The sequence below is a fragment of the Scophthalmus maximus genome, chromosome 6, assembly GCF_022379125.1.
Source record: "Scophthalmus maximus strain ysfricsl-2021 chromosome 6, ASM2237912v1, whole genome shotgun sequence".
NCBI lineage: Eukaryota > Metazoa > Chordata > Actinopteri > Pleuronectiformes > Scophthalmidae > Scophthalmus > Scophthalmus maximus.
In genome coordinates, this window is record NC_061520.1 from 20972666 (window position 1) to 20997416 (window position 24751).

General features: G+C 44.6%; 2 protein-coding genes across 4 annotated transcripts; one reads left to right on the forward strand and one right to left on the reverse strand.

Annotated features, from left to right (window-relative positions):
* Positions 1-3043: 3043 nt before the first annotated feature.
* On the forward strand, positions 3044-6033 carry si:dkey-13a21.4 (uncharacterized protein LOC494576 homolog). Of its 2 annotated transcripts, none has more exons than XM_035630591.2 (5): positions 3044-3190; positions 3465-3591; positions 3742-3960; positions 5120-5245; positions 5770-6033. In XM_035630591.2, exons 1-5 carry the CDS (start codon positions 3129-3131, stop codon positions 5854-5856), a joined length of 621 nt encoding a protein of 206 aa, XP_035486484.1. In that variant the 5' UTR covers positions 3044-3128; the 3' UTR covers positions 5857-6033. The 2 variants fall into 2 exon arrangements, with proteins under 2 accessions (XP_035486484.1, XP_035486485.1); XM_035630592.2 differs by having other exon boundaries at positions 3083-3220.
* Positions 6034-6741: 708 nt separating this feature from the next.
* Positions 6742-20115, reverse strand: hcfc1a (host cell factor C1a). Of its 2 annotated transcripts, none has more exons than XM_035630590.2 (28): positions 20086-20115; positions 18342-18546; positions 17624-17772; positions 16568-16728; positions 16253-16461; positions 15954-16038; positions 15719-15825; positions 15441-15620; positions 15087-15329; positions 14809-14957; positions 14519-14701; positions 14213-14434; positions 13713-13817; positions 13347-13563; positions 12803-12939; positions 12556-12703; positions 12191-12411; positions 11031-11973; positions 10653-10798; positions 10425-10559; positions 10087-10321; positions 9584-9859; positions 9395-9501; positions 9168-9302; positions 8889-9074; positions 8511-8808; positions 8346-8409; positions 6742-8248 (listed from the first exon to the last, which is right to left on the reverse strand). In XM_035630590.2, exons 1-28 carry the CDS (start codon positions 20098-20100, stop codon positions 8209-8211), a joined length of 5301 nt encoding a protein of 1766 aa, XP_035486483.2. In that variant the 5' UTR covers positions 20101-20115; the 3' UTR covers positions 6742-8208. The 2 variants fall into 2 exon arrangements, with proteins under 2 accessions (XP_035486483.2, XP_035486482.2); XM_035630589.2 differs by having other exon boundaries at positions 13296-13563.
* Positions 20116-24751: the final 4636 nt, after the last annotated feature.

Sequence of the window (24751 nt, forward strand, 5' to 3'; positions counted from 1 at the left end):
TCAGTTAGGCCAGATGCAAATCAATAAATAGGTAACAGGAGCGCGACGTTGTAACTGTGCCTTGGGAGTGTTGCTAGGCAAAGAATTTCCATCCTTCACCAACAGAAACAAAAACTGCCTAACACTGTAAATAGTAAAGGTCAGCAAGGTCACAGGTTAGACACAATTCCATGGAATATTTGATGAGATGGGAGTCAAATACAGAGCCAAGCTGAAACTTCCCCGCCATCAGAGCCATGTCTCCTGAATGTCTGCTGAGAATGTTGAGGATTAGAAACTGGTTACCTGGTGTAATGATCGCTGATTATATCAACGCACATTTTGCCACATCCAGAATTTGGGCATTTTCCCCTCAATCAGACAGACAGCCGGTTAGGAGCCGACAAGAGGAAGCAATTGGAAAATGACACCTGTGAAGAATGTACTGCAGCCTGCCTCCTGCCCATTGCATGCTGGGTAGGCTCCAGCTTGCCACGACCCTGAGCAGGATGGGAGGAAACATATGAAAAGATTTATCCCATTTTCCCCCTCGGCTGTGTGCATCTGTCTCCGTGCACAGTTTTGTCTCGGAGACAGTAATATGAAAACTGGGAGAGAGAGAGAGAGAGAGAGAGTGAGTATGATGCTGGCGTGAAACGGGGAGTTGCAGCAGAGTGTGTGAATGAGACTAGTGTGATGAGTGAAAGAGTGATGTGAGTTCTCTGTGGCAGCGTGGACAGCTGGGCAGGGATGTGGCCAACGCCGCTGCTGCGAGCGGGGCTGCTCTGCTCTGATAAGGGCCTATCAAGATGAAAGAAAGAAGCCAGGAATTACAGGCCCTGCCGCTCACTGTCATGCAGCAGCGCAGACATACACACAGACCTACAGGACATTGCGGCACATCCGTGGTCGTGCCATGTAACTCACATAAGCCTGCATATGCACATGCATCTAAACAGACACACACACACACACACACACACACACTCACACACAGAACATGCCTGTTCCGTTGACAGTATCTCGACAGACGCACTTCGATCTGACACTGGAGTGTGTTGTTGGACAGTTGGGAGGTGGTGTGAGTGAGCGTGTTGTAGCCGGGGGACGGATGGTGTTGTGTGTCACCAATGGACTTTGGGGCAAAGCTTTCTAATTCCCAAGAAACAGGCTTCTGGGTAGGCGGTGGTCTTATCTCTGCCATGCAGAGCCACAGAGACGTACCCAGGAGAGCTCTCTCTCTCTGACTCTCTCTCTCTCTCTCACACACACACACAGCCCCCCCCCCCCCCCACACACACACAAACACAAACATGCGCATAAACTCTTCTCCCCATCTTTCTGTAGTTTTGCTCCTTTCTATCAGCAGTAACTTACATTTTTAGTCAGCAAAGAACAACTGTGCAGTATGTGTGCGGTTTCGTTGACACGACATGTCGATACGCACACGTGACCTTCTGTGTCACAGCAGTGTGATCTGAATGTTTGTGTCTCCGCAGTGCCTAATAAAGTCAGGTGGTTGAGTGGCCAAAGCTTTCACCACCAACTGAGATATCGCAGCTTGATATATATATATATATATTTCTGATTTTGTGTAATCTCAGTATCCCGCTGCGACTCGGACAGTCTCAACAGAACACATAGGCAAAAGCAGATGAGCCAACATAAATGTAATTGTGTGTTGCTGTTGTTGTTGTTGTTGTTGTTTTCTTTAATTTCCACATTGGTTTGCAGGTCTTAAGTCCTGCTGCATATCTTTTTATTCATATTTGTACATATTATGTATTATGTTTCTTTGGGTTAGAGTCTTTGGTGGTCAGGTGTAAACTTTTTTTAAAGAATTATTCAAATTACCTGTGATCCACTTCCCCCCTTCATATGCTTCTCAAGGATAATTAAGTCGCTTTAAGGCTTAAAAACATTCCACAGTGTCTGAGACAATCCCACACATTGAAATATTCAAAATTCCTCGCGCTCCATTTTAATTTTTTCCCCAATTCCAAAATCTAACCTATTGGTTATCTTTGAAAACTTTGTTATCTCCAGTTGAATTTTTAAATTAAGTTCTGTGAGTTTGATCCTAGTTTCCTGCACCAGATGAGTCGACTGACTGGCTCATCAGCGGGTCAGTGATATTCAGGGAGTTTAAATGTCACATATCTGTGCGATTTGTGGCGTGTTTGACAATTATAAATGTAATGTTACACTGGTGATTTTTTTAAATATTTTTTATTCTAATTCATTTTTCTGAATTCAAATAATCGCTTACACATTGAAATATTTAACTATCAGCAAACGTGTCGAAGATAACACCACCACCTGCCAGCGCCAACAGAAAGTCGTGGACCACCTGAGGTCTTGCCTGCCCTCTAGTGGTAACATTAAAAACAGTATTACATCCACCCCCCACCCCACCCCCCCCCCAGGTAAATTTAAATTTAGATCCAAAACTACTGTTTTACTTTACTAAAAAACGTACAACTAGTACCGAATCAGCTTTGTCTTTTTAGAAGTGAGAGAAAAAAGAGGACAGAGGTCAGTGAAGGCTGCTCTCATGTGATGCCTTCAATAAGCATAGGCCACCACAGTGCTACACTATCTCTGTGTAGTATATAGACTGTATACAAACATGTAGTGTTGTCTGTGAATAACACAGAGGACACCGAAAGTCATGCTCAGAGTCATAGTTTTGTTTGAGACTTTGGGAGTTTAGGAAGCCACAGAGGATGAACTTTTAAATTGATAAAACGTTATGCAATTATCTGACTAATTCTAGTATTTCAGTCCTTACAGTGTTAAGAGAGGCAACATGGGAAAAACAAAACAGAGATTTAGCTGTTAGATGCTGACAGTACAGAGGAGGCTTCATGACCCCTATTCATTTTATGAAAAATATAGTTGAACAGCTGCTGTGACAAAGAAAAAATCAAAATGATACATTATTTTTTTTAAATGTTTACCTGAAGGAAAGAGGGGATTGGAATTTATGACAACGGTAGTTTATTTATTTAATTTGTCTTTTTCTTTAAACATTGCCCCCGATTGAAACACTGCTCCTGTGACATGGAAAAACCCCAAAATTACGAGGAGCACTTGAAGGCAGCATCATCAGCGGCTGGAGCTCCGGTCCGGCGGACACGGACCTGAACATGGGCGAAGGAACAGCCTCAGGTCCGGTGACTCTGAAAGTAATCCTGATCGGGAACTCCGGGTAACGTCGACGAGCTTTCTGTCTCCAAATGTAGTATTTTCTTTTCACGAGTTTGTTTCACTTTCATTTTTTGCGGGGATCGATGGGAACGCGAGTTGTAAATGTTCCTGTGTGTGTGTGTGTGTGTGTGTGTGTGTCTGCGCGCAGACGTTTTGTAAATATGCGGTGAGAATAAGTGAGTTTCTGTTGGAAAGGGGGACCGATTGATTGTGCTTTACCTTTTCTCTGTGTGTTGTGTGTCTGTGTGTCTGTGTGTGTGTGTGTGTTGACCCAGGGTGGGAAAATCCTCCTTCATGAACCGATATGTCAATCACCGCTTCACCAACATGTACCGGGCCACCATAGGGACTGACTTCCTGTCCAAGACAGTGAACATAGACGGGGACACAGTGACCCTGCAGGTAACTCCTTCTGTCCACCTGCACAGTCCCAGTGAGACTCTCTCTCTCTCTCTCTCTCACACACACACACACACACACACACACACACACACACACTCACTCACACCCTGCTCTGACATGCCCTCTCCTCCCTCCCTGTGCCTCTGCCAGATGTGGGACACGGCAGGGACGGAGCGGTTCCAGTCCCTGGGCACGCCCCTGTACAGAGGAGCCCACTGCTGCATGCTGGTCTTCGACGTCACGTCCAAGGCCACCTTCTCCGCCCTGGAGGTTTGGAGGAAGGAGTTCCTGGTGCAGGCAGAGCCGCAGGACCCCTCCGACTTCCCCTTTGTTGTCCTGGGCAACAAGAGTGACCTGAGCAACCGGGAGGTAGGACGGATAAGTTGACTTAAGTTTGATGCTTTTTCAGGAAAGGAGCCAATCATACACCCTTTAAATCTCTGTGCTTCACTCACGAGTATATTATTGCTAATTTTCTTCTTTTTTTTTTAAAGTGAGTAAATAAAAGGTTTGGTTGGGGGGTTAGTTAATCAGAGGATATCGATGAATACTGAGTCAATGGGGCAGATGGAGTAAATCTTATTATATATTTATATACTTACAAATATCTGTATTTGATATGTATGTATGTTAAATGTTTGATTCAGTGCTTCTACATATTAAAGTGTGAAATGACACATTTGATGAGTCCAACTTAAAACATATTTGAATATGTATTTATTGTAATCATAAACACATAGTGCTCAGAGGATGTAAAGTGAAAAGGAATAATTGAAGGAGTGGATGCTGATTCAGGGAGACGGAAACCGTGGATGTCTTAAGCAGAAGTATTTATTATAAGAGCTCAATATATATCAAGGACATTTCTGGTTCGCTCACACAGATCAACAAGGTGGTCAGTGTATGGCGCCCCAAGACAATCTGCCTGTTCCCGGTCTCTGTAGTGTATTGTAGCTGCATGATGATTGTTGTTGCTTGCCACAGACAGGTTGACCTTGCTTGGTGCCTGAGAAGATGCGTCTGAAAAGTTTCTCAGGGGAGGATAGACAAAATTCCACGACATAAAGAATATTAGAATATTGTCATTGAGTAGAAACTGGGCAGTGAATTGACTGATACACATTTTTTCATGAAGTCACGCTCATTCACAGCTGTCGTTGAAAAGATGAGTTTAGTAATCAATTAGTCAATCAACAATTACCTGCAGCTATTTCTGAGAATTGATTAATTACTAAGTCTTTTTTTACGGTAGTGAAAAAGTGGAATCATTATCTGGTTGCAGCTTCTCGCCCTGTTTTCCGTCATTGTGAACTAGACGACTTTGAATTAAAAATAGTTTTGAACATATTTGAGAACAGACTGGTAAAGGCTTCTCAGGGCCAATGACGGAAGAGCTCTCCGACATATTGTTTTCCATCTTTATTGTAGAACCGAATTTTGAGATTATGTGCGGTAATCCAATGATTTCACACGGGTTACGGTTGCTGTCCTGTCAGTGATCTGGCTCTAACGTGTTCTTCCCTTGCAGGTGTCTGGCAGGAAGGCCCTGCAGTACTGTGAGGAAATAAGAGCCGACTACTTTGAGGGAAGCGCCAAAGAAGACGTGGGCGTCGAGAAGGCGTTTCTGAGAGTGGCTAAGAGCGGACTGCGACAGGTGATTTAGTCCAAATGTTCTGTTCCTATTAGGGGTCGACCGATTATCAGCCTGGATATTATTCGAATCATCCACGTTTTAAGCCGATTTGCTAGTAAGATAATTTCATTATAAAATGCGTTCCTTTTGCTCTGAGGCAGCCGCAGTCATTCCTCTCTGGACTTTAGCAAAGTCCCGTCCATGTTTGTTTGTTTGTTCAACCTCATAAGTATGCTGCTGACAGCTCCCTGCACTTTTTTTGTATAGGTCATGTTGAAGGGTTCTGTGATTTAAACATGCTTTTAGGCATTTTAAGTTTTGTGTTGAGTTTGTAATATTCTATATTTTGACACCTTCTGACACTATTTTACTGCTTAAAAAATATATATATTATATTATTAGTAATAATAATCGATATCGGCCCTGAAAAAGCAATATCGGTCGACCCCTATATGTTTTGCACAGAAGAAAGACAGCCAGCCAGCCTCTCTGTTATGTTTAACATGTTTATTTTTTGATGATAAAAGATACATTACTCCCTACAGTACAAAAAACACACATTGGAAAATACAGGACATTTCCAGATAACCTGCAAACAGCCGACAGAAACTCGGGACACCTGTGAGTGCTGAGAGCAGCGCTCGTCCCCGTGTGGGAGGGAAAGTTCAGAGAGACCTCGGCACTGCTGATGATGACCTATCTAACGAGGGTGCAAAAATAGTGACCCAGCAAAGGTACTGTGGAAGGAAAAGGACACAATTGTATACCACATGGAGAGAGGAACAAACTCATTAAATGTTTTTTCATTTTTTCGTTTTTTGTTGAGAACCTTCAGCTTAATGGTCTAACTTAAGGCATCACTACTAAAATACACTGCTTTTGCATGCATGTCTAGTTTTGTTCAACAGACACACCGACACGCACAAAATCATGAATGCATATGAAGAGAAAGTTTGTTTTCTAGAAAGAAATCGGGAGAAACCACAAACGGAGACCATGGGTGCGAGCCGCAGAAAAGGCGGCAGTCGGACACCTCGGCTCTGATCGTCCTTCCTGGCTGTTACCATCACAACTGAATCCCCCCTTAAAAAGTAGATATACACTCATGTCCAGTCAGAAACCTCCTCCCTGTACAAAGTTTGTACTGTAATGAACCGAGCAGTGATTCAGACTCCTACAGTGAATCAGCTTGACAGAAGCAACTTAGAACAATCAGGGAGACTATATATATTTATATATATATATATTTGTTTCTTTTATAAGTAAAGACACAGAAGGCAATCGAGAGATGACCAACATGTAAAAACAAGTTTGTTACAGGTAATTATATAAAAGGCCAAGATGTTTTTTTTTTCTTTTCTTCGTTTTATTCTTTGCTCTAGGAACGAACTAATTTACAAGTGAGTACACTCCGGCTATGTAAGCTTTCTTCCCAAGACATCCCCATTCAAAGACATACGGGTTTACACGTCACAGTGAGCTTGCACACCATCTGTAGTCTGAAATACAGAGCCGTGGAAGGAAAAAAATTAAAATTTATTAAATGGATTCACATACATCAAAAAGGATTGGGAAAATAGGTCTACTAATATAATTTGCCATTCTAAAAATTAAAGAAAGAGGTGAGACACCACATTCATGAGCATAAAAAGCGTAGGACAACTGACTGGGATATTAAGGGGGGGGGGGGGGGGGTATGAAAAGATCATGTTTGATTTTCCACATACCCCCTCCGAGAAATTCCATGTTTGGCAAAACAGAGCAACACAAGCATTGAGTAGTAAACAAAAGTCAAAAACTGTCCTCTCCCTGGGTCCACTTCAAAGTTCCCTTCAGTCCTATAACCTCTGCGGTTCTACTTGGAACAGATACAAAAGTCTTTCTCTCTTTCGCCACCGTCTGTCAACAACAGGAACATACGGCCAACTGAATGAAGATTTTTTTTTTCTTTTAAAAATATAGTGGCAACCTCAACGCAGCCACCCATCTTCCCACGAACACAAACTATGGGGATGAACAACAGTTAAAAAAAGTGATGCTTTTTAAAAATGCACACAACATACACGTACACACAGGAGAGAAAAAAAAAAAGCTTAAAAAATACAAAAATAAACTACACAAAAGATCTGCGTCATTGCTTGCTAATTTTTTGGGAAGGTTTTTTGCAAGATTTTTTTTTTCTGTGTGCTGCAAGTCTCAGTTCTAGCAAAGTCTGTCGTTGGTTTTCTACAAATCTCTTCCTTTGTCGTTCTGTTTTTTTTTGTCCACTTCGAAGTGTCGGCCACCAGTCCTCATCTCGGGGTAAGAAGCGCACAGTGATGACATTACCAGGAGACTGGAGTCCAGTACGATGACTATACAGACTTGGTTCTTGATGATGCAAATTTGTTTTGAGCAAAAAGAAAGGAAAAAAAATTGGATGTCCTCGTTCATTGAGGACAAGTGCTTTATTTGTTTCCATACCGATTTTTTCCTCTTGTCTAAACTAATGCCTCCGCAGCCTTTTTCAACACTGTACATCATTTTATGTAGTCTCTGTCTACATCCCCCCAGGATTCAGAAAACAAATACAAAAAAAAGGTAACATTGCGCTCAGGCTGACTCCCAGTTTGTGAAAAGATGTAAATGCTTCTCTATACTGCTCAACTACTGAAACAAGCCAAAAATAGATGTTAAAGGATGGAAGAGGATGTGACTGAAAAAGATAATGTGCTTCTAAGTTTGTGTTGCTCTAAAAATAGTACGACCAACAGAACGAGGAGGAAGGAGGTTTTTTATCTACAGAAAAATCTCTCAGATTGACTTTCAACTTCGGCTTCATTCGGTTGTTCTGCCTCCACTGCTGTCTTGATCTGAGACTTGAGGGTGGAAGATGAGATTAGGATGAGGATGAGGTGGTGGAGGAGGGGTGAAGGTCAGTCTTCCTGATAAAAGGACAGCAAGTGGAAAAAGGACAAAAGACTGGGAGGGGTCTCTGGGCGACCTCACTGATCCGTCCTTGCTTTCTTTGGACCAGTAGCCTTACTGTAAAGCACATAAATCGAGAGTAAGCATTGCATGTTTCTCGTCATTAGTGGCATGTTAACGTGGAGCGTGTATGGAGCATGAATACTGTACTCACGTATCAGGAGAGGTGCCTGGTCTTTTGGGGGCCGGTTTTGCAGAGGCAGCATCTTTGCCAGATTCTACAGAACAAAACATTTGTTAAAATCTTTCTCTTCATCCACTAAATAACTGCTCACTTAATGAAATTGAAGTGTTTGTGCTTGTGATGCGCTGTGCTGACCCTGCAGCCATCGGACTTGAGTGGCAGGACCGTAACCCTTCTCATTGCGGGCGGCGATGCGGAAGATGATGGCAGGCTTGGTGGTGTAGTCGATGTGGGCATTGGAGAGGCTGGACGACTGCACCAAGCACGAGGGGTTGGGTCCACAGTACACTCGCATGAAGGCTAGCTGGGCCGGGGTGGAGGCCTTGGCTTCAGCTGTCTGGTTGCTCTGGATGGCCAGGTACACAGAATATTCGATGATCTTCCCTGATGTGACCGAGGGTGGCTCCCAGGTAAGGTGGGCGCCGTCTGGGCTCTGCAGAGGAATGGTGAAAACATCCAGTGTTATTGTCTGTACAGTTTGGACACCTTCGAGTCTGATTCAAGACTATTTACCTTGCTGATTTTGATGGCACAAGGGGCCCCTGGGAAACCTGGTAAGCAAGTCTTGAAAGCAGAGATCTCCGAGAAAGACCCGCGACCACAAGCGTTGATTCCGGCCACGCGGAACTTATATGCCGTTCCCGGCTGCAACTCCATTTTCTTCATCTGGCTGTAGTCTGGCATGACGCCAGAATCGTCCTGCCAAACAGAGAAAGAGGCTGTTAGAGATGCACTGGGAAACCAAATCAGTCCAATCATGTGACCACAGAGAAAGCCTCCCCGGACACTTACATCTCCGTGAGAATCATCTGCTGGCACATAGAAGTGGGTGACAACCATGTTTGTCACTTTTACGATTCCGACGTCGAACCACTGATTCTCTTTCTTCACGACGGGTTTCACCGGAGTTGGCTGAGGCGCCTGCTTCTGTTTAGACAGAAAAACAAACAATCAGTTGCAATTGCTCTCCTTGACCTGGCCAGTCCAACCAGATGTACAGTAATTATACAATGACTCACCTCTCCCTCGATGCCATTGGCGACCTCTGTAAGAGCAGCTGCTGCTTGCAGCTTGGCTGGACTTGCCACCGCTACAGATGGCGCAAAGGTACTTGATGGAGCAAGTGCTGTGGAGTAAGAGTAAAACATAAAGGTCAGTCTATTGTACAAAAAAGAAACTTAAAAAAGAAAGAAAGCACCAGGTCTTACTCTCAGCAGTGGTGCGCGGCAGCAGAGATGCGACGGCACTGGTGACTGCGGCAGCCATCTCGTTGTGTCCGTTGCTCTCCACGGACGGGTCATTGAGGCTGTCGGCGGGGGCCAGACCCTCGGTGGGCAAGCTCGTGTCCACGGTGGCCTGCTGGGCCGCAGCCTGCGCCTCCTGCAGCTGCTGCTGCTGCTGTACCAGTGCAGCGAGCTCCTGCTGGGTCAGCATGATTGGGATGGTGGTGGGCTGCTGGCTCTCCCCAGTGGAATCGCTTTCATCTGTGAACATGGGAAATATTTAGAAATTCATTCACGCCACACCTGCGGCAGCTTAATGAGAATCACGATTCCTGCTGAAGGTGCAGAGTTAGTTCTGCTGAGGACCATCCAGCTGTTCTTCAGCACTAACTGCCTTTTCTTCAATTAACTACAGTCAGATCTTGTCCCCCTGAGAAAGTACATTTGCAGACATAACAAGCTATACGCAGGGTTATGGTCGGACTCACTCATCACAGCCTGCTGGGCTGCCTGGAGGACAGCCTGGATAGCGAGGGCCTGGGCTTCTTCAGTGGCTGCAGCCTGGGCGGCGGCCTCTGCTGCTGCGGTCACAGCCAGCTCCTCGTCCGACAGCCCCGTCACCATGAGCGTGGCTCCCTGACCCTCAGACATCAGCTCGGAGGGCAGGTTCAAATCTGTTGCTGCTGCTGCTGCTGCTGCTGCTGCTGCTGCTGCCGCTTCTCCCTGACAGAACACATTTCAGACGTTTGAAAAAAATATTCATCGATAGGTTGGAATTTCATAATGTGGGGTCAACACCGGCTTTGTGACGTTATGCTGCATTTACTTCTGCTTGTGTCTCCATAGCTGTAGCTGCCTCCTCGGCGGGTGCAGCTTCTGCTGCTGCTGCCTCGTCAGTCTGCATTGGTTCCTCTGTGGAGCTGGCGGCAGTACTCCCGCCCTCTGTGATTGATGAAATCGACTGGACAGGGGGAAAAAAAGACATGTTTCTCTTACATCATATCATCAGATGCACACATGCAGCCCCCAGACAGTAAATATGTACTTTTCTTACCGGTACAGAGGGTCCAGGGGCTGGTGTAGACTGTGTGACAGTAGTGATGGCCCTGCCCTGGGTGTTGGTGACCGTGCCAGTTGTTGCAGTGGTAGAGGCCACTTCTGTGCTGCTGGTACCTTCGCTTTCTTCCTCTGTCTGCTGGGCTGTTGATGGGATACAAATACATGATTTAAATTTGACTTCATTCTCATTAATTCAACTTCATTACCTGAAAATAAGGCAAGAATCGACCAGGTGGCAAGTCAGCACTTGTCAAAGTACTTAACTTTTACTTTGTGTCAGTAGAAGTGCAAGGACAAACTAAGAATAATTCAAATGCTCATGATTTTCAATGTATGGCTGAATCAATTACTTAAAAAATATGATGGTGCCTACCTGTGCCTTCGCCTGTCTCCATGTTGCAGGTGGCAGTAGTGGCCGTGTTGGTGGTCCCAGTCTCGTGCGTTTCGCAGGGCGGGTTGGAGCACACCCTCTGGACCTGGCCCGATGGTGTGCTGGTCTGGTCACCTCCCATACTGGAGGTTGCCGTGGACGAGGTGTTGGTGGTCCCCGTCTCGTGGGTTTCGCAGGGCGGGTTGGAACACACCCTCTGTACCTGGCCCGATGCTGTGCTGGTCTGGTCACTTCCCATACTGGAGGTGGCTGTGGAGGGGGTGTTGGTGGTCCCCGTCTCGTGGGTTTCGCAGGGTGGGTTGGAGCACGAGCTCTGCGAGGTGCCCGTCTGACCTGCATTCATGTTGGATGCTGCCTGGGTGGCTGTGTTGGTGGTTCCCGTCACGTGGGTCTCACAGGGTGGGTTGGAGCACACCTGTGGGACCCCTCCCATGTTAGAGGATGCTGTGGTGGCTGTGTTAGTTGTCCCAGTTTCGTGGGTCTCACATGGCGGGTTGGAGCACACGCGGAGCGCTGACATGTTCGAGGACGCAGTTGTGGCTGTGTTGGTGGTTCCTGTTTCATGGGTCTCGCACGGTGGGTTAGAACAGACCTGTCCGCCTCCAATTGTAGCAGAGGAGGTGGTGGCTGTGTTGGTGGTTCCCGTCTCGTGGGTCTCGCACGGTGGGTTAGAACAGACCTGTCCGCCTCCAATTGTAGCAGAGGAGGTGGTGGCTGTGTTGGTGGTTCCCGTCTCGTGGGTTTCACAGGGGGGGTTAGAGCAGACCAGGGTGACGGTCCCTGAACCTTCACCAGCTGCTCCAGCCTCAGTGGAACTGGGCTGCTCAGAGGTCGGTGAAGCCAGGATGGAAACTGGTAGATCCTGCACTGGTTGGGCTTCTACTCCACTGGGAGTTGTGATCAGAGTCACCTGGGTTGGCTGGTTCTGAGGAGAGGACAGCAATTTCAGACTCAATGTTATTCTGGCAGAAGCTTTCCATCATTACAGGAATAATTATCACTACTGTGAACTTTGCAGCCTTTGTCTTTTGGTTGAAGTGTAGTAATTAAAAGCTTCTGGTGCCAACTGTTTGCCATTATTTCACTTCCAAATGATTAATAAGCTACATAAGGCCTGAGGGATGTCCAGTACTGGGGCTTACCTGCACTGTCATGGTAGAGGAGGGCAGTGAGGAGGCAGAAGTCAGGCTGGTCTGAGCAGCTGACACAGTTATGGCAGCTGGGCTGATGACCTGGCTGGACAGGGTAGCAATGGTCCCTAGTGTGGTGATGGGGGTAACAAGGGAGGCGTTGGAGCTGTCCACAGTGCCTCCTGCCAGGCTAGAGGAGACTGTGCCAGTGACTGTTCCAAGGGTGGTGACACCTTGAAGGGAGATAGGTGGCATCAAACAGAAGAAAAACAAACAAAACAAAACCACAACATACACAATGTATACAATCTGTGATAGTGACTTTAATGTCACCCAATAATAAATAATTTTTTATAGAAGAACATGGTTATGGTTACCAGTCGTCCCCTTCACAACCAGAGTGGTGACAGTTGGCTTCACAGCAGACACCGTCACTGGTGTAACAAGTCGAACGCCACCCACTGTGCCCATGGGCAAAGTACGCAAAATAGTTCCTGGTTGTCCGGGAGCACCCTTCAAAACCACCTTTAAAAAAAAAACAAGTCAGGATTAGTCTCACAACAGAACAGGGTCCTCTGTCACAAAGATTACATCTAAACCTGTGCACACACAGAGTCAGTTTACCTGTGTCAATCCTTGCTGGCCGGCTGCAGTAGCAAGTTTGGGAACGGCAGTGATGATTTTACCAGGAGTTCCAGTGGTCATCACCTTTGTAGTAAGAATTGTGATAGGCGTTTTAATGCCTGCACTGCTTGTTACACCTGCGTGGACAAAAGAAAAAATAAATTAATTCTCACCTGTTTATGGCGTGATCTGTTCGTTTATTTTTGTAATGATGAATTGTATTAAAAATTACTAATCAACAGGATTATACAAAAAAAGGCTTAAGGCAACTCAAGACACACTATCTTAATCCCAAACCTAAATCTGCAAAAGTCAAAAAGGTTTCACGTCGATTCGTATGAATCATTCTTTTCACTCCCCTTGAAAATCAACCAGGAGACAAACACAGAAAATACTTTCTACCAGATATTCATCTTGTTTGGGATTCCCTTCTATAAAAAAAATTGTATTGACATCACTTCATTAAATCATGCAGATCTAAGACAAGACTTGCAGGCTGTTGAGGCGTGTCGTTGTAACGCAGCCAACGTGAGTGAGTTTGGACCTGTGGCTCCAGACTGGGACATGATGGCTGACATGGGGATAGTCTTAATGATGGTAGTGCCCTGCTTGGTGGTAGTGGGAGAGACGCCACTGATGTTGAGGATAGTGGGCTTGTTTCCTGTGCCCCCTGCCTGGGAAGTGGTGATGATGGTGGTGGGCTTGCCATCGGCAGAGGTCACCAGCTTCAGGATGGTGCCAGCCGGGAGCTGACCCTTTGTCTGGGAAGAGAGGCACCTGTTACACAAACTATCTAGAGAAAGACATCTGGTGCCTGTCTAAGGAGTTTAAACTACCTCCTGTTTTTTTAAAAAAAAAATATTATTATTATTATTATTATTATTATCTTGCACTCATGCAGATAGCTGACCTGTATGAGCTGTGTGAGAGGGTTGGTGGAAGCCTGGCCTGTGATAGCTGATGTCTGCACCGGCTTGGTTTGTACCACAGACATCATCTTGCCAAGGTTGGAGATCTGCCGACATAGAAGAGAGAGACTCAAGTTCATGAGTCACCAGAAAACATCTGACAGTACAGAGAATTCAGGTGGACCACGCGACTGGTGGCTCTTCGAATCATTCCAGCTCTAACTGATAGAAAGTCATGCAGATCACTAGCATCATGCTGCCTGTTTTCTCCAACAGTCAATGCGGGCCAACCTTTACTCCCTCCCCCACTGTTTCAAACTCAGCGCATCATGTCATGGTCTTGTGACAAGATATAAAAAACAAAAACACACTCATACACTCACTGGGTGTGAAAAACAATTTACAGAACCCATGACTTACAGCATGCGTGTGAATGCACCAACATGTGCTCTCAGAGTGATGGTTTAATATTGCATTGTTCTAAAGAGTCCTGTTTTCTTACCAGAGTGCCACTGCCGCCCATAGTGAGGGGACTCTTGACCAGGGTGATGGTCTTGGTGACGCCTCCCACCACAGTGGTTACCACCTGGGCCTGCTGGGCGACCGTGACTGCACCAGACTTGTGCACAGTGATGATGGGTCTGGTGTTGGTGGGAGAGGATGCAGTTGCTGTGCCCACCTGAGCTGCAGCAGTCTTCAGCATCCGGGTGGCCGGGTTACTGACCTACAAACACAACATTGATTCAACTATTGATCTGTACAGAATGCACACAATGGTAGAAATTATATTGATTGGTGATCTCTGTACCATGACCGGTGAAGCCATTTTCACTGTGGTTGTGCCGGGGGAAACGGCTACCGTCTTGAGTATGGTGGCACCCCCAGGAACATTTAGGACAGTGCCTGCAGAGGAGGGTGGGATCTTCTGTGTTGCTGCAGCTGCTGCAGCTAAAGCTGCCATGCCACTCATCTGAGGGCTACTGCCAATTGGCTGAAAACATGAAAAGTAAACAACCATGGAACCAATTTGCCTATCTGATTACATACCTCACGCCAATTTTTGAACTTGAAAAAATGCTGTGCAAAAATTGCCCATACCGATCCTTGGGTGGTCTGGGCAGGCACTACCATTCGGACACCTGGAGGAAGAGATGTCACAGTGACGGGGGATTTCCCAGGCTGGCTGGGGCGGACTGTAACAACAGATGTGCCTGTTGCAGACTGCTGAGCTGCAACTTTCAAAACGGCTGTAAAATAGGGAAACAATTGATTTGACTGTATGCATAGTACTAGTTGTTTGGCTTCCTGGTGAAATGACAACGATTAACAAAGAAAGCATTGGAAACAAAAGGAGTCGTTGGTCATTAGTGTAATACCTGTCTGTGGCAGGCTCTGAGCGGAGGGTGCTGCTGCAGCCAGTGCAGGGCTCTTTGGAGAGTTCACAGGCTGCGTGGGGGCTGTGCTCATGGCTGGTGAGGCTGCAGCTGGAGTTGCAGGGATGTCATACTTCTGTAGCTGGAGTAAGTAGGTGTCAGCAGTGGAGACAGCACCCCAGCTCACCTCCAGAGAGTTTGTGTTGGCACGGACTAACTGCACCCGGGCAGGGGCATGTGGTCGCTCTGGGGGGGAGAGAGAGGACAATAAATGTATTAATAATGACATTATTTAATAACCTGCGCCACTAAAATGACTTAAGGACAAACCAATCAGCAGTGTTGCAGCACACCTACCTGTTTCCAGGTACCAGAGGTCTTTACAGCAGACTTGGTTGTTCCAAGCTTTACGATAACCGTCACGGCCACTCCAAACATAGAGTCTGGAATTGATGGCCACAGCACAGTGACCAGCACGAGCCCTGGGGATGTTGTCTTCAAGAGTATCCATCAACACTGTCTCCCAACACATGGAATCTAAAGAAAAAAAAAAAAAAATTTCATCAGTGAAGGCCATTTTTTTTACTCAAGTCTTAAAGTTAAATCTAGGATAATAAATAAGGAGTTAGACAAACCAAGATTTAGGCAGGCTAGAGTGTTTGTGCACTTCCACTCCTTCTCATGTGTGGCCACTTTGACGTCGTCCATTACCAGAGGAACCCATCCTCCAAAAACGTACATCCTGCAGAGTGAGAACATGAAATCAGAGTGTGAGACTTTGCTACGAAGCAGTCTGTTCCACAGGGAATTCACAAACGATTAATAAGCAACAGTCAATGTGTTACTGGCGTGGTGAAGCAGTTGTCTCACTTGTTTGTGATGGTGGTGGCAGAGTGAAGACTTCTGGGAAGCGGTGCTGTGCCGTTTACAGATGGTTTGTTCCATGTCAGGGTATCTGGAGAATAGAAAAGCAGTAGGATGTTACACAAAAGAACGCATCCATTGACACATGCAACCAGATAAATTATTACATTACAGTTAAATTGATGATGTTCAATTCCCTTTTGGGATGACTGGGTGTAAATGACAAGCATCATCTCTTAAGACAGCCAAAAAGGCATTTATAATTTTAGTGCTGTTATTTTTCCATTTACACCTTCGAGACCCACCAATATCGAGTGTCCACAGATCTCCGAGACGACATCCGCTCATCCCTCCGTAGATTATCAGGCGAGATTTCCTGCTTGTCTTTTCTGTGTAAACCACAGCAGTGTGGCTCTCACGCGGAGGAGGCAAAACTCCGTATGTGATTGGAATATCCCATCCAACCACACTGGAGCCAGCGCGAAGCTCAAGTGTGTATAGATCATTTAGGTATCTGAGAATTAAAAATCCAGACATTAGTCACATTCATGTTGCTGGCAAGAGCAAAATTTCAAACAGCAGTGCATCTGTCTGGCCTCTGGTGGAAAAAACATCTGTACCTGGGAATGTTGTTTTTTGGGTCCTCACTGTCATTGGCCAATCCACCAAACAGGTAGCACTTGTTGCCAACCAGGGAAAAACTGTGGCCAAGACGGGGACAAGGAGGGGGCCCATTCTTCGGGTTTTTAGCTTTCAATTTTTTCCATTCCCATCTGCTGGCCTATGTCAGAAACCACGGTCAAGACATGTTATCAGTTAAATGGGACATAGCAGAAACTGTAAAAAAAAAATTAAAAAACCCCCAAACAAGACAAGTAACAACTTGACCTCAATCTGCAAATCTGATTGTAAGGATACAACTTTTCTCTCAAATCTGGCACTTTCCCATCTTTTATGTAAGGACAGGTCCACAGTCGCAGACTGTTTCCCAGTGCCCAAATGGTTATTTAAACATCAGTGCATTGCTGAGTATTTACTAAAACCCTTCAAATTCTTATATAAGGAGATTTACCCACCACACAGGAGGGAATCATATGTATCTAAGAAACAAATTTTTTGACTGTTGAGTGATGGCTTAAGTCATCTGACTGTATCAGTAATTCTATAGAGTGCACAGTAAAGATGGAACAGACTCAATGCAAACTCTACAACTATGAAACACACCCCCATCTCTACATTTAACTTCATGGTTTCATTCTAAAACTGTGTCCAGTAACTAACTTTCTATAGCTAAACAACACACATATTAACATGTGCAGTGGGGAAGATTATGAGATTTAAGTACCAGTTGGCCATATACTTTTTCTATTTCCTTTGCCATCCTTGATATTCCTCAAGCTGAAATGTATGCATTGTGTGAACAGATAACACCCAGCAGGCTTTGATCCCACAGTATAAGAATTGACCCTCCCGCATCCTTGCATATAAGCAATATTTTTCTGTTTTAAACATGTCCATCTATGTTGGCATAAAGGGCAAGTACTTCATATCAAACAAACATCTGGAAAATGTATATATGAGGTGAATATTTAAACCATCTGAGATCACCAGATATATATTAAATGTATAATCATCTATATTAATGTAAAGTGTTATTCCTTCAACAGACAGATTACCTGTAGCTCATAGAGATCGTTGCTGTACTTCCCATACTCCACCATTCCTCCAAACACCAGCAACCTTGTGCCATCACAGACAAAACCATACGCAGCACAACCAGGGGGTATATCGCCACGGACCGCCGGGATAAACCACTGGTTTGTTGCTAGATATCGAAACACAATAAAGACATTAAGTTATCATCAGAGGTGTACCTATGTGAGGTCATTCAGATCATGAAGGATGTCCGTTTAGATGTAAACAAGTGAGCAAATTCCTGAGTGGTATCAATTATAAACAATCCTCTTTTTTGCATTGGAACATAAACTTGTGTCTGTAGTTCAGGATGGGAATACATGAAGCAGATTTGCTGAATTTGTCGTTACTTATTGGTTTAAGTGCATGAAATTGGGGGCAGAAGATTCGTTTAAACCAACCACAATCATCCATTTTACTGTAGCCCGCCTTTTTTTACGTGTAGTAAATGCTTCTCTCCAGCAGAGGGGGGGGCACATTGACTTGGACCGGCTCCGCTAGGCCTACCGAGGCCTACGCGCTTTGTAGTTCTGCACATCACGAATAGATCTTTAAAAATAAGACTGAACTGTTTACATGCGAAGACTCGCCATTTAAAAAGCGACATCATTCATTTCACATGTGCGGACTCGAGGAATAAAACTCTGTGCTCGACGACGAAAACAAGAGCTTAAGTTGTGCACACAAAGTTAAACTTACCGGTGTTGTATACGTGTAATTCATCCACAATTCCTTCGTTCCCACCACCGAAGACGACCATGAGCTCCTTTATAGCCACAGCCCTGTGTCCGTGCCTGGGCCGGGGAACTGGGCCGGACCATCCGAGGACCCGTTTCCACCGCGGCTGCAGAACCGACGCCGTGGTCCCAGACACCGCAGAGCCAGGGGCAGACATGACTTGTGTCTGGGGGAATGATAGAGGAGCATTGGTCGTGAATGATTGTTATTTAAGTTAAAGGTCGCAGAAACAGACGGGCAAGCGTGTGGCGGTGCACTGCAGGCAACTTCTGAAACTGTTTGTGCGGCCACGGCGGAGCTGAGCGACAAGCCGCGGCAGGCGAATGCATTCGGTCAAAAAAATCATAATCAAAGTGAGAGCTTTCGAGCGGCTAACGGCGTGTGATCCCTGGCGTTGATTCGGCGTTGCAACTGTGCAAAGAAACTACTGAAATCGCCCCGAGAATCCGAGTTTAATCGGAGTTGTTTCTGACCATTGAATTCAGCCCATGGAAGCAGCCATCTTGTAGCCAAACAAACCGCCGCTAACGCCGCTGCCAGTCTGAAAAATGGCGGAAGCGAATGAAAAAGAAAAATGCAAGATAGCTAGCTAACCACGCCGGCAAAGAACTGCGCTGCAATAAAAAACAACCCCAACGCACTGGTGGCAGACCAACGAGCTGGAACACAGCACGGGCGCAACACGGACTTAATCCAGAGTTAAATCCGTTAGCAAGCGTCGGCTATTTTCATGCTTCTGTGGGAGTCGCCATATTGTAGCTAGCAAGCTTAGCATCTCCTGCATCCAATTTAACGCGGCTATTTGGTTTAGAGAATACTACAAACTCCAGCCAGCCACCACGGATGCTATGAAAAACACACGTTTCAACTCACATCGGATATGTAACTTAAATGTACAGAGACGGGTGCAATCGCGCTGTTCAAACGGATTCCAATGTTAGCAGTGCTCCGCTAGCGCTAGCGGCTAGCTGCTCAACCTAATTTGCCCAAGCTAACGGCGCTAGCTGTGCGGCTGGCATCTGTCAAAGCGTCCCTTAATTTTTGTAATTAAATGCAATGTAATTTCATCACCACGCCACATGCACACTTTACCTGGTACAAATGCAGTTGCAACGGCACTGTTCAGATGTGGCTAAACTGAGTTCAAGCGCATGAACAGAGTGTTATTATGTTTCATGCCGTCTCTGGAAGCAGCCATCTTTCGACAATCGGCCTACTTCTATAGCTCCCACAAGAAAAATGGCCGGGCGGTTTGCCACAACAAAACATAACAAACCGAAAAAAGCGAGCGCGTTAAACATTTTCACTCACGTATTTCGATGCAGTAGTCGCAAAAACGCGGATAGGTGGTCTTCACTAGCGGTAATAGTCCAAATTCATTCGATTTGTGAAGAAGTATTTCCTCTCATGCCTGCCTGGAAGCTGCCATCTTCTTGACAACCAGAGGCGGAGGAAAATGGAAGAGAGTTGGCGTCACCCACAGTAAACATGGCGGCGGAGACCCGCTCACTGACCGTTTCACACACAAACGCATTCGCCGCTCATGTCGTTTACCGCCGCGAGTCGCCCTGCGAGGCTCTTTGTGGCGAGGCGCTGTCGTGGACACTGCGCACTAACGATATACTGCCTCTATGCAGTCCCCGCATCACGCGTTTCAGCAAATTTGAACAAGTTGGGTCACAGTACTAGGCTTATTGTCCCTTACTAAAGATGGCGACATCCGGGCTGGAGCCCCATGTATTTTAATTTTGTAGGCGATGGTGACTTTATTCCGCTCTTATCACACTTAGAGATGCACGTTACATGCACAAAAATGGTGTACACGCACTAATTTACAGTTTTGGCGCTCACGCGTATCAAAGTTACCACGCCCACACTCACCATTATTGCGCCCTCCTCTAACAGTACTGCATTACTACACTATCAACAGTCAGGCGCATTGTGTGTGCGATCAGCCCAATCTCTCGGCTGGAGTTGTAGAGAGAAGAACATGTTCCAATAGATTTAAGTTTTGCTATATGAAGTCATACTCTAACTTTGAGACAGGGACATTAGACACATTATTAAACTATTGATGATGTTAGTTTTTTTTTAAAGTTTTTTTTTTACAAAGTATATATTCCCCAGGGGGGTTATTATATTCCAGTAATTGTGGACATTTGAGTCAATACTTGGGTGCATGTGGATACACCCATAGCATTTATTTTCAATTGCACAAAGCACTTGATGGTTTCAAAAACTACACTTGTGAATCAAATTTCTGTGGACGCAAACACAAGTCACAGTGTCTGATGGGGATATATTGTATCATTGTAATATAGCACCTTATAATTCTCCCCATACTACTGAATTTTCTATCAAGTCCTATCCTATCAGGTCATATACTTGCGGCTGTTCATCGCCCCTTGATTTTTAAGCCTCACATATGCTTTAAACTTTGATCATCCACTAGTGTAATGAAATGTTAACATTTGGCAGCGTTCAGATAAACCGAATTTAAACTCCGGTGGCAGAAAGAGATTTTTTGTTTTCTTGAAAATTTTCTGTAATTATTTATTGGTGCAGTGACAGAAATGAGCCACATACTTAAAGCACAAATAAAAGGAAGGTGTATAGAGTATAAGGCACTGTCTGGCTCATGAAAGGATTCATCTTTGTTTGGAAAACAAAGTTGTCCTTTGTTGCAATTCAGTATTAGTCCATTAGATGGCAGAGGTGTGTTGTTTTGTATTGTTTGAAGTCTGCAGCTTAAACAAGTTATTTCCAAATCCAAATCCAACTCAACAAGGGGAAAGGAGGCTTTTGTTGCATCATTTAAATATTTCATTAATGATACATTAATGTGATTGAGTAAAGGAAAGCCCCGCATACCCACGCAGGTGTGATATAAACCTCTCGATTCCATGCACCAGTAAGAAAGATAACTGTATAATTTGTCAATAGGTGCAAAAATTATAACAGGAATCAGGCAGATTTTGTCAAATACACAAATATACGGGAACAGGGTTCCATGAATTATAACAAGCACTGAATTAAATCAAGAAGAGCTTTCCGGTAGCAGTAAATTTCAAGAAGGGATTAAGGAGCGAGGACGCTAACTCAAGACAGCCTCATTTGTTCCAGATTTTTGGGGGTTCTGAGTACGAAGCCTCCGTTTCCTTTCATTTTTAACCTGGTCTCTGGAACAGCAAATAGGCCTATGCCTGAGGATGTCAAGCTACATAAAAGTTCATATGAAATGAAAAGGTCTAAAATATAATTGATAAGGGCCTTAAAGGTAATCAACAAATAGGGAGCCGGTGTAAAGAGGCCAAACTAGGTGATCGTACCTGTAGTTTTCCGTGTTTTAGGGTGAAGGTTGCAGAAGTCAAGGTTCGAGGAGCTGTACAACATATGGCATGAACAACTGTTTCTAGAATTTAAAATGGATCTTGTTTTTGCGATAATCTAAGGTGATATAAACAATATCGGACAGGCTTTGTAACATGTTGCGCCAAACACATATGGCTCTCAAACAGGACACTAAGAGTCCTTCAAGTAATGTAATAGGTAACTAGCATATGACAGCCCAATAACAAGGATTTATGTTTTATTAGAGTTGAGCTGAAAATAATTTAAAGACATACATCTTTTCAACTCAGCCAGGCAATCCTATGAAGAACCCAGCATACTGAGTCTATCTCCCTTCCATTCATAAAGGATAGTCCAGTGCACCCTATGTCGAAGGAAGTAAGAAAGGAAGCATTTAAGCTCCTTTCTGTCGAATTTCAACCAACCCTCTTATCATGGCTGCAATTTACATACTTTAAGGTAATTTCACTTCACTTCAAAAAAATAAGTTTTGACTGCAGCCCAGGTCTCATTACCTGCAAAATATAATCACCTGCAGTGGTATATATCCAGAAGGCAGGGCTTTTAAATTAGGTTGTTTCATATCAGTTATGCAGGTGACTCTTATTAATATGTTGACTGTATAATGAAACAGTCCCAGTCAGACTTGAATGTGCTCACACATTTTTCTGACTCAGAGTCAGTTCAGATCCAACGGTGTGGCAACAATGCCCCAGGGTGTCGGATCAGGACACTTAAGTTGTGTTCAGGTGAGTGTGCAGACGAAGGAGGGATGCGGAAACCAGTTATTGAGTTCAGACTTTTTATCTAGATCCAGTCCAACATGCCAAATACAAGGTCATCACATTTTAGGTATAATCCGAATGAGAGAAAAATGTGCATAACCTCCAGAAGGAGTATCAAAGAAGCCTAATTCTGAGGAGGATTCATCACCACTTATGTACGAGGAAATCCCAGATCATAGGAGTATGTGCCTTTGATCGCTTTGATCGCAGGTGTGGGTGTGTGCTAGATGTCAGTGCGGTGTATGCCTTTGATCCTTCGATCTCAGGACTGTGTATACCAGATCACGGGAATGTGTATACTAGATCACAGGAGAAATTATGCCTTTCCTTACATCGATGGAATTGCTGGTTAACAATTGTCGAGAATTGGAATGAACATTAATAGACACATAAATCTAAGAAAAGTAAAATGCATACAGCGGGAGTGAGCAGATCACTGTCTAATAATTCTGAATTACTATTACATTTGATGAACAGAACAGAGTGCATAGAGGCATGGCCTATGGGAATTTGCTTTGGTAACTGGTGCATAACAAACATAGTGAATGAAAAAATAAGGGGAGGATGAAACAAATTAAATAGAAAAGCAAGCACTGTAAGTACAAGGAGAAGAGCAAACTATACAATAAAAAAATAAGTAAAAAGTAAAGCTAACTAAGGTCTTGCAATATGACAATTGTGCAATTGTGAGATTTGCCCATCTACAAGACACCCCTAATTTACAAAACACATATCTTCTTACGGTATATGATATACAAAACATCTGGAAATAAATAAAAAACAAGGATAAAACAAAACAAAACAAAATGTAATCATACATGTGAAGCCCCTGTGGTGTCTTTGCTTTTGTCATTGTAGAGGTGTGTCTCTAACCTGTGCCTCCCATTTGCAGGTGACTAATTAGAGTAACTCTTAAAGGTCCCATATTGTCAAAATTGAGATTTCCTGGCTTTTTTCATAATTAATAAGGTCTAGGGGCTTTGTAAGTACCGTGAAAGTGTCAAAACGGTCAATCCACAGACAAATACGCCAAGCCTGCATTCGGCAGCTGCTTTTTTTTACGAGGCGTCAGGACTTCCGTAGGAATGTGATGTCACAGCTAGACAGTTGCCGCCAGAATTATTTTACCTTTGCAAAATTCATTGGTAACCGGTGTCGGCCGCTTTGACTCTCGGCCGTGGCATAGAGGGAGACACACCGCCGGTCCGCCCGCTTCTTCACCGTCTAGAACAGCCGGCGTCTCTGCCCCAGCAGCAGCTCCATGTCACGTCGACTTATTCCAGCATCCAGTCCCTCAGCAGATCGCTCTGGCCCCGACACCGGTTACCGATAAAGAGAAGCAAAAACAAAAGTAAGTCATCAGTGTGGTTGTCATGCACTGCAGGAGAGAAATTTATTTTGATGGCACAGAAGTACAAATGTCATGGAAAGACTGATTTTCTCTATTCCATATAAGGGGGCTCTGCTATGGAACAGTTATATATCCATATTGCACTTCAGTGTACCTCTCTAAAGAATTTCAAATATAGGCTAAAGAAGTGTTTGATGAACCAAACGTTACTATCCGAAATTACCATATCTTACTATAATTGAATTTATCTCCTTGCTTGATCTATACTACATACGTTATTTTTGCTGAAAAAAAGCATCTGCTAAATGAATGAAATGGTTCCTGATCTTAAGGTTGCTTCTTGGTTTATGCTGTTGATTATATGACTTTTGTATTTTCTGTAGACTTTTGTATTTTCTTGTAATGCGTATCTAGGTGAGATTGCATTTATAAGCCTCCAGAGGTTTTCTTATTCTCACCTTGTTATGTTTTTGCTGCGTTGTGTTATCGTGCTAAAAAATAAATAGAAATTAGGATCATCATTCATGTTTGCATGAATGAATGAGACATTTTTTCCTGTTCTTATATTCCTTTTCATTGTCACAGTGTGATGTGCATCATGTGTTCATACGTGTGTGTATGTTTCTTGAGCAAAGCAGCAGGTCAATCATGTCAGTGGAGCTCAGACAAACACCCTGATCTTCCCTACTGCTCTGAGCCGCCGGTAATTGTTTACGTACGATTAGAGTCCCAGGAAACGGCTGGAGAACTCTGAACTTTGAAGGCCTTGGGAGGTTATGATGTAAAACCAGTGGGAGGTGGAGGCCTTTTGGGAGCGGCTTAACCCACCGTGTAATCCTTTGGTGAAAGACTGCTTTTGCGTATGAGCCTAAAGTTTGTTGCCA